The following is a 10,000-nucleotide window of genomic DNA, read 5'->3' as shown; positions in this document are numbered from 1 at the left end:
TGCTCCCGGCCGATTCGTCTACACTGGTAAGTGTGTGGTTTCCATACTCCTCTTGGGATGACAGCTCCTGATACACAGGAATGAAAAATGCTGTTAAAAATGGGATGTGTCTTGTGGGAAGCGTAGCTGGTGGTAACTGGACCTCAAAAGACCTGTTCATATGGGCACCCAGGAGCTCTGGTGCCCATCCAACCTCTTGGGTCTCAAAAATGTCCCCATGTCCCATGGGATCCAGCTCCCTCACAAGATGTCTGTTACTTCCTGTTTTCATATTGGCCAGAAATAGATTAACAATGGTATTTCCTACTTTCCTCCAGCCACAAAAAGGAGTTAAGAAGTGCTCAGTGATGCAAAATATTTTTCAGGCCATCTATCCAAACTTCTTGAACTTCCCTGAAGGTTCAGTTGAAGTTTTAGGCATTGGTTCAAGGGGCTGTTGTTGGGTCCAAATTACTTTATCCAACCCTGTTCACAATCTGTCTCTAAAGATTCCCTCAGACCTAAAACTTGGGATACAAACTCACAAGCCTGGGAATGATTTATTTATGCCAATTCTTTTAAATACATTTGATTTTAATTTACAACAGCAAAAGAAAAAGTCGGAACTTTGTGGTTGTGCAGTGGTTTCAATATGAAAATTCTTATTTTGGGATAAAGTAGTGCTGTCTTTTTATCTGAAATGTGTATTAGAGTTTTTCTGGCATTTTCCAATGAATTTTACTGAGGTGCAGGGAGGGAAAAGGGAGAAATAGCGATTTAATTTACTGTACTTTTGGACGAGAATTCTAGGTAATAAATTTGATCTGATGAATCAATCTCTCTTTTGAAAACAAAGAGCCTTAACTGTTTACTCGACAGACTGCAGGGATTCGGGGAGAGTCCTCGCTGCTTATTGGGTAGATAATGCAGATTGCAGATGATGTGCAGATGATGTGCATTTTGATGAATATTTTCCCACTAGACTGCAACTGTTTCTATCTATTAATTTAGATCTAATGGGAAAAGTGTGTTCCTGGGTAGTTTTAAGGGAGGACTTTTGCAACTGTTAATGCATCCTGGATATGCTTTTGTGTCTGCCTGATGTCTATTGTTGAAATGAACTTTTAAGTGATGGTAGCATCTGAGATTCCTGTATTCTCTCTATTCCCAAAGAAATCAAAACCTGAGCAAAAATGTTGGAATCCAAACCGGGGTTCCTCACTTCTGGCTGGTGAAGGAGAGAATATTTGCATTTATTGATCTTTAGGATTGGGTTTCACCAGAGCTTCCAAATGGGATGGTGGTGACTGTGGTGCTTTTGAGGCAGATGATTTATCCCAGAAGGCAGAGTTGTTTTGCTGCAAAGGTGGTGAGCACAGGTGGGGCTGTCACTGTTATGGACTTAGAAATGCTCTTATGAGCAATGTTTATATGTATATGTGTATATATATATACAGACACATAGATACACACACACACATATATATATGTATAAACATAGAGTTTATGCAAAGCTACAGCTGAGTATCCTGCGAGTATGACAAGCTAAAAGAAATGTCCAACAAAATAAAAAATGAATGAATTAAAAGTCCCAGCCCAAGTTCCAGATATTTGAGCTGTTGGGAGCTGGTGCAGTTCCACGGCGCGCAGGGAAGCGCCGCAGATTTGAACCAGATGACGGTCTGGCTCTCAGGGCAGAGCCTGGAATTCTAACTTGCTTTAGAGAAATGTCTTTAACTGATTTCTGAGGTGCAGATTTTGCAAGTATGGCTAATTTTGCTGTTTTGAGGTTCTCTCTAATGTGGATGTGGAACTCTTTCTAATGTGTTTATGGAACTGGAAGAAAAAAACATTTTTTTCCTTCTTGGGGTTGTCTTTTGTCTTTATTGCTGAGTAAAGATGTTCAAAAGGATCATGAGAATGTCAGGAGCTTCTCCCACTGGAATGAAATTGTAATAAAGTTATGTAACTAACAACACTTTAACAGGAATAGATATTTAAAACACCTTTGGAGGAAAAACAAAAGCCAATATCCCAGCAATAAGAAAATAAAGGGAGAAAGCCAGAGCCTGCCTGACCGAGAAACTTCTGCTGTGCTTTATCCCAGAGTGATAGGGTGGCTGAGATAGTCTTTGGAAATTACAGCTGCCATTGAGAGGGAAGCCAAGCCTTGCTGTATTTCAGAAAACGAAAATGCTGTAGCCTGGTGGAGGGAGGGGCCGGGTCCCCAGGGCATCTGTTTCCCATCAGTGTCCCACCATGCTTGCAGCCTGGCTTGGCACTCTAACATTTAACCTTCCCAGCAGGAGGTAGACCATAGGGCAACAAGGCTGCGGAATAATGAAACAAGAGTGTAGTGTGGTGCACAAAGCCTTTGTGAGCGCAGAAGTTGAGACATTAAACCATCAGGGCAGGGAGATGCGAAAGTTCCAGATTTTTCTCCAAAGCCCCCATTAGCCCGGCGCAGAAGCAGGAGCACGCCAGCTCCCAGCAGGCAAAGGCAAGGCCTTTCCCCATCTATCCATGCCTTTTTGCCCGCTGCTTTCAACTATTATAAAGATACAATTACCTTGGGAGATTGTGGCAGTTCAGTTGATTAGCACGGTGAATTAAAAGAATGAGTCACAAATGACATGTCCGGCTCTTCTCTACTAGTCCTTTGTATTCCCAGTGTACCTCACCCCTGTTGTAAGAAGGTCAAAAATTAGAGAGAGATAACAATTTTCAAGCAGCTAGCACTTAGGAGCAGAATTAACAATCATTCTGTATGTAATTGCCAGTTAATAGTAAATTGCCTTCTAGACTGTAAAATGCAATATAAACTGGTGGGCACCTAAAATTAAATTAATGAGGTATTTGCTGCATTTAAAAGTGAATAGTGCAAATTAATAACTGGGTACAATACTTGTTTTAATACATATCGAGCGGTGCAGCGTTTGCTTGTTTAATACTAATTTTAAAAGTGCTACCTGAAAAATTTGCTGTCTGTGGGTAAATCGAGTGGTGGGTGCAGGTTGTAGCCATAATTTTGCTGGTACAGTCTTCCAGGTTTCTAAATTAAATATCAGAGATTATTTTTTAATTAGAATATAAGCACTGCAGCCTTATTTGATTATGGCAAATTGTGATTTGTATGCTTCGAAATGAAATTATGTTACAGATAAAATTGCACCTTTACACACATATTTTAAGCTCTGCAGATTCTGTTGGTTTGCTCTCAGCTGAGCAGCAGGGTTGTGTTTACAGTATGTTTGTGCCACTGCCTTCCTGTTTCCTCTGTGTTTAGCGTAGTTCCCCAAGCAAATAAAGGGTGCATAGGCTGATCTAGAGCGTACCAAAACAGTTTCAAAGAATGATTTGTGGCCCTTGGAACTTTTCATGCTGGCTGCTTCCACCCTAAGGTTTTTGTTGCACGCCCTTGTTTTGACAGCTTCTTTGGCTTTGATGCAATGTCCCAAATTGTCAGGAGGCAGCAGGTCCCTTGCAGGGGACCGTGGCGTCTGACCGCCACCATGTCTCCAGCAGAATGCGTGGATTTGCAATCCATGGAGCCATTCCCGGGCCTGCAGTGCATTTGCTGCTGGATGTGAAGATGAGAGCGGTTCCTGTGCACAAAGCAGTGCGTTGGATGTGGAGCTCATGAGCCCATTGCTCGTGGCTCGGGGTCGCACCTGATGGAGCGTCCATGGCGCTGGCACGGCCCCCATGTGGGGAGGCCCTCTGCACTTGTGACATTGTCCAGGTTTTTGGGCTTGGCTCGCTCTCCCCTCGGCCCTTGGCTGCTTTCCTGGGCTGGCCCCCACCCTGCATCCCCCTCGGAAAGATCTCGTGCTCCTCAAGTATTTGGGAGATCTTTTGTGCACATTCAAATGCGGTTCTGTCAATGGCGCTGTTACACTGTTTAGAGTCAATAGCTCCCTTCCATCACAGCCAACACAAACTGGCTGTCTCATAGGTCAGTGCTCTTTAAACAAATTACTTGTATCCACAGAGCAAATGATTGTTAATTGCCTCCCACAAATCATACTATTTTTACTATGCTAAACTCCACGGCAAAGGCCTTAGTTAAATTTAAATCACCTGATTATTTCTTGTACATATTCAATTATTGCTCTGAAGGATGAAATCTGGTGACTTTGCAAGAGGAATGCTAAAAATATACAGAATGTATCCAGGCTTTTATTGGAAAATCTTAAAAAAAAAAAAAAGCAGTTACATTCATTTTAATGAAATCCTCAGCATTTCTAATTCATATATATTGCATTTCTTTTTTTTTTTCCTGTTAAGTGCTGTTGTCCTGAAGCAACTTACAGTCACTGTTATTACAGTATTGGTTATTTATTGATCAGACCTTGTGTCAGTATCAGTTGTTAGCAAGCCGGAAAAAAAAATCAAGATAGAACAGATATTCTTGCCCTTTCTTCAAGCTGGGTCTCTATAAGTCAGTCAAAGTTTAGTGTTCAAGAGTCAGACCCAGAAAGTCTCTGTTAATGTGTAAAACTGTTTTATAGGCCTGGAGTAAAATGCATTTTTCTGAAAGCAATAAGTCAAAGGGGAAGGGATCCTGGTGAAGTGTCTATTCGTATAAAGAAGGTTTTTGAGCATGACATACATTTTTAATTAATAGGCCAATGCTAAACATACAGACATGATTTAGTAGCATCAAGTCAATAGTGTGTTGGATAATGTATATTATATAATAGCTCTTTTTTAAACAGTAGCAATTCCAGGTTTATCAGGGTCATTGCTGTCCCCTTTCTTTTCTGTCTCAAAGGAGGCCAGAAGAATGAGACATACCATTTGTGCTATTGCACAAGTAGACTATTTGTCCTAATCAGTGACACCCATTTACTAGAATTGCTTAAAATGAACTATACCTCATACAGAAATCGCACATTTAGAGTGTTCCATTCATCATCGGAAAATTGAGGGCCAGTAAACTTTTCTGTTCCTCCAGCGGGATCATAGACATGCATCAAAATGTTAAAAAATGATTGGTGAGAGAGAACTGTCACCCATTTATCAAGGAAAAGGAACATTATTTGCTAATTTCCCAACCAAGGCAGTGACAGGGTGCTTCGTCTTTAGACCCATGGTGACCAACATGGCCTTTTTGTTATTAGTACAAGTCAAGCGCTTTTTGGCTGTTGCTAACAAGACACATTTGTCTATCATCAGAGAGTGCTTTATTTTTTTCCAAGTAGCTGTGACCAAAGTCTGCTCTCGGTGCCATGAGTGGCTGCACCTCGCCAGGTCGTGGTAGCACTGAGTCACAGCACCGCTGATAAATCACAAAGTTTCCGTGTCAAGGTGAAGGTATTGACTCTGCTGTGCCCAAACTGACAAAATGTAGCAGCGAAGCGATGGCAATTCATCTTAAAAAAGAAAAAAAAAAATAAAAAAAAGAAAAAGGACAAAAGGGTCATCTCAGCTTCACGTAATAATCAGGAAAATTTGAGTGCTGAATAAGACCTTTGCCTTGTTTTCTCTGAGAAGGGGGGAAAATGGCTTTTCTCCTTTATTTTTTGTTGCTATGTGCAGTCTGGAGTTAAATAGTAAAATCAGTTTCCTGAATATTAAACTGTCTAATTCTATTTTTCTTTCTATAACTTTAGGTTTACTGCTAGTTTTTATTACTGCAGCCTGATTGTACCACTTGGGCTGAAAACATCCCCAAGTTTCAAATCAAGGCAAATAGGTGGAAGGACAGGAAATAAGATCTTTCACTAAAAATGTACTTCTTGTTCTCGTATTATGAAAGCAAGAGAGCAAACAGACAAATCTGGGTTGCATTGGAAGATATCCAGGTGAATTCCTGGGTTTGGCTGGTTGCTGCTATCCATGACACCAGTATTCCCATTAAATTAATTTGTGCTCTCAGGAAAGTGCTGTGGAGATGAAAAGAAACATGTGGACATTGTGGCCTTTGTGTTGAGGGCAACATAACATGGAAATTAGGAAAATATCCAGAAGTTCGTGGTTAAGGAAAAGAATGATTTTGCTGTATTTTGAAACTCATTCTGTTGCATATTCCAGTGCTACTGCTGTAATTAAAAAGCTTGGAAGTGTTTTCATGTCAGAAATCTGTGTGTTACAGACAAATTCTTTTAGCCTGGTGATTTTCATGGAGGTTGATTTAAAGGCACTGGCCGAGGCCTGAGGCCTCATCTACATTAAAAAAAAAAAAAAATTAATTATCACAACTGCAGTGAATGCAATTTTCTAAGGAAAAATATCAAGAAGCATTTAAAAAATCTGCTGGATGTCCACTATTATTTCTATTTCACAAGAATTTCTAAGACTCACAAGGTGAATATGAATTCCTGTGGATGGCCATTGATTTTTGAGTCATCTCCCATCGAAGCCATGGAAACTGGTGTGGATGGAAGAGCTCCCTGGTAGAGCTGGGGCTCTTTTCTGGAGCTGGCTGGGGGTCAGATGGTGCTGATCCCATCTGGAATATTCTCTGTTCCTTTCCAGGGATGTCCACTGGCTGTGGATGTGCCAGTGGAGCAGGAGATGTAGGGATGCAGGCAGCTGACCCAGCAACCCATGCTTGATGAATTCCCTTTGCCATCCCAGTCTTTTGTAAGCTTGAAAGTTGCAATCTAGGACTGGATCGTTTCAAATTTTAATTGCAAAGTTCTCAACTTGTTAAATTGTTAAGGGTGGAAATAAAGGAATTTTTTTGGCAAAAATCTTGAGAACTTGTTACATTTGGATGTGCATTATGGCTCCTCAGAAAACTCTGAATTTTGTTAGCTTAATTAAAAACCTTCAGCATCTGCAGTTTTCTCTAAGATAAATACCTTTGGCATACAAAACTATTTCTATTTGGAAAATTCTTTTATATCTGTATATTTTAGCATGCATAAATATTTTAGAATTTCCATTGAAACCTAAACAGATAATTTAACAGAATTCTGAATGATTAAAATAACCCAGGCTTGCTTTCTTTTTTTGAAGTGGCAACATCCACTGTGCTTAAGCATTTAATAAAGCTTTTTATAGACTCTATGCATTCTGTGAGTTATTTGAGGTATTTTTCCAATATCCACAAGTAATACAGAGATTTCACAACTTTGAGTAAGATCTATTTTTGTTTAAATTATTATACAACAGAGGAATACAGTTGTAGGAGCTCTGTTAGATGATCTTAAGGATCTGATTATAAGTCCTATTTGTCTAAATATTATATTAAAATATGACAGTATTATATTCTTATGCTGGCTGCTTGCTGCTGAATATAAATGGGGAGAAGTTGTGCAGAATTCCAGCTCTTACAGATGTTTGCTGAGGCATCACAGATTTCATATGGTTCTGAGATGGATAAATACCCCTGAAGAGCTCAGCCAGTGGTGACAGGCAAATGATCACATTTGCCATTTGCTGCCATCAAGCATCGTTTTCAGAGTACCTGAAATTCTTATATTTCATTGCTCTTCTATTCAGAGGACCTGAAATTCTTGTATTGCACAAGGATTGTGTAATCCAGCTCTGTGGCACAGCAGAATTTCAGGAAGAATTTCTGTTCTCTCAGGCTCTTGTAGCAGAATTCCAGCATAATTCCCTAAAATGTGTGTGGAAACAAGTGGATGGGGATTGATCCACACAGACCCATCTGTAAGGAGGAGATATTTATTCAGCTGTGTGGCCTAGCAAAGGAATAAACTCCCAAATAATACCCCAAATGCAAAAATAGATGAAATAGCTGAGTTTATTGCAGTAAAATATATCTTAATTAGTAAAGTACCTTGGAGTATTGAGCAGTTGAAATGTACATTTGGCTGCTTTGATGTAGTAGCACATGGTAACACACTTTACTAAATCAGGAATGTGCCTTATTTCTGGAGCACAATATTTTGGTGTTTTAGTCATATGTTGTTTTCATACAGTGCCATGTTTTCTTGTAGTTCCATATGTGTTGGGCTGTGGGTCTTCCTTGGCATGATGAGAGCATTTATGATTTGATACCACACAGATTTCCTTCTCCTTCACTGAAATAGTGCCAAGTCCTTGCCTTGCAATGTTCCCTGATAAAAACTGGGATGGTTTGGGTGGGAGGGACCCAAATCCCAGCCAGTGCCACCCCTGCCATGGCAGGGACACCTTCCCCTGTCCCAGGTGCTCCAGTCCCAGTGTCCAGCCTGGCCTTGGGCACTGCCAGGGATCCAGGGGCAGCCCCAGCTGCTCTGGGCACCCTGTGCCAGGGCCTCCCACCCTCCCTGTAAAAAATTCCTTCTGGGCACATTGCTGTGTCACCCAGAATTTTTCATCCACCAACACCCCCAAGTCCTTCTCCTTGGTGCTGTTTTTTACTGATGCGATCCCAAATTTCTCATGATCTTATTCTGTAACTATAAATGATGGCAAATTTGTGGGTATTTGATCCTGCAAACTCTTCACACAGTGAAATGTGTGGTGTGGTCTAATACAATAACTCCACTGACCAACACCCCAAGTGGGTTAACTTCGAGTGCTTTCCATTCCCTGCTTCAGACTTTACCTTCAAAGTCTTTAAATATTTAAATATATCCAGTATCACTGGCTCTAAATAACCACAGCAGCAGCACAGTGGTGTCTGTACAAAGGAGGACACTGGGGTGATGTCCGTGTCCATGTCCGTGTCCCAGGTGAGGCTGTCCTCTCCCATAAATCCAACCATCATGTGGCTCTCTGTGGCCAGACATGTTGTCCTTCTGTCCAGGTGCTCATCCAGTGGCCCTGGATGTGGAGAGGAGAGCACACACAAGCAGAAGGTGTATGAGGTCCTGTTCCCTCTGCACTGCCTGCTTCACTCATTTTTAGAGGCTTGTGTGGCATGTAAATGTTTTTCATTCATTCTCCCCTGCTCTCTCCCTCTCCCTCTCCTGCTCCTTCTTCATCTCATCCATTCATTCACTCATTTAAAGTAAATCTGCAGCTATTATGATGGTAATGACTTTTTTGGCAAACATCAGAGCCTGGAACACAATCCTTCTCAGGCAAAGTGGAAATGCCCTTGAGGAATAGAGGGTCATGAGGTATTAGTGCTTCACTTGTCGCTGAGTGCCACCACCAAAAGGTGTGCCAAGAGCCCAGCTCCTGTGGGGGCACAGCCTGGAGGGGCTGGTCTGAGAATCCCTGAGGATTATCTGAGGGTAGAAGACCACCATGGTCTTCCCATCCGATGTTTCTCAGCAGCCTCCTGGCATCTCTTGTGCAGTGAGGGTGCACCAGCCCTGCTGAGATCCCACAAGTGTTGGCATCAGGCTCTTGAAAATCAGGGGACAGGGTATTAGTCACAGAGTGTATTTAAACCTTAATTTGCTGCACATTTGGGGAAGATTCTTGTTGTTTCTTTCACAACTCTCTGGCCCCTCACCCTTGTTTTCTCCCTCCCCTCTTGCTGTGCTCCTTCCATCCCTCCTGGAGGAGGAAGGCACTGGTTGGTCTCGTGGGTGATTGGAACAGGCCAGGGAGTGTTTTCCCTAATTTTTTTTCCCCTCTCCACTTCTGAGTACAAAGTCTGTTCTGCTGGGGATGTTCTGACCTACTCTACAGCAGACCCAGAGAGGGATGGATGATTCCTGGACTGAGTGATTTGATATTCGTCTTCAAAGATGTTAAAGCCACAAATGAACCTGCAAACACTTTTAATATTTATTTGTTAATGCCTATCACAGACTGGTTTGGGCCAGAAGGGATCTTTAAATCCCATCCCCTGCCACTGACAGGGACACCTTCCCCTGTCCCAGGTGCTCCCAGCCCCAGTGTCCAGCCTGGCCTTGGGCACTGCCAGGGATCCAGGGGCAGCCCCAGCTGCTCTGGGCACCCTGTGCCAGGGCCTGCCCACCCTCCCAAGGAAGAATTTGTCCCAGTATCCCATCTAAACCAAATCCCTTTCAGCTTGAAGCCATTCCCCTTCATTCAATGAGTACATTTGTCCTTGTCTCCTCCTTTGTGAGCAGCACTGCATCCCAGTATTCCCCGCCAGCCTCTCCTTGATGCCTTTTTGGGGCTACCTAAAAACAGAGGCCAG

General features: G+C 42.1%; 1 protein-coding gene across 16 annotated transcripts in view; it reads left to right on the top strand.

Moving 5' to 3' along the window:
* Window positions 1-10,000, top strand: part of EBF3 (EBF transcription factor 3) — a 123,847-nt gene that overhangs the window by 88,215 nt on the left and 25,632 nt on the right. For all 16 annotated transcript variants that reach the window (XM_041415498.1, XM_041415513.1, XM_041415506.1 and 13 more), the window contains exon 10: window positions 1-26. This exon is cut by the window's left edge and continues 101 nt beyond it. In XM_041415498.1, coding sequence (XP_041271432.1) covers window positions 1-26 — 26 coding nt within the window. The remainder of the gene's footprint in view (window positions 27-10,000) is intronic.

Source organism: Onychostruthus taczanowskii, unplaced genomic scaffold (genome assembly GCF_017590055.1).
Source record: "Onychostruthus taczanowskii isolate IOZ18803 unplaced genomic scaffold, ASM1759005v1 scaffold5, whole genome shotgun sequence".
In the NCBI taxonomy this organism is placed as follows: domain Eukaryota; kingdom Metazoa; phylum Chordata; class Aves; order Passeriformes; family Passeridae; genus Onychostruthus; species Onychostruthus taczanowskii.
This window is presented reverse-complemented; position numbering and strand designations above follow the sequence as displayed.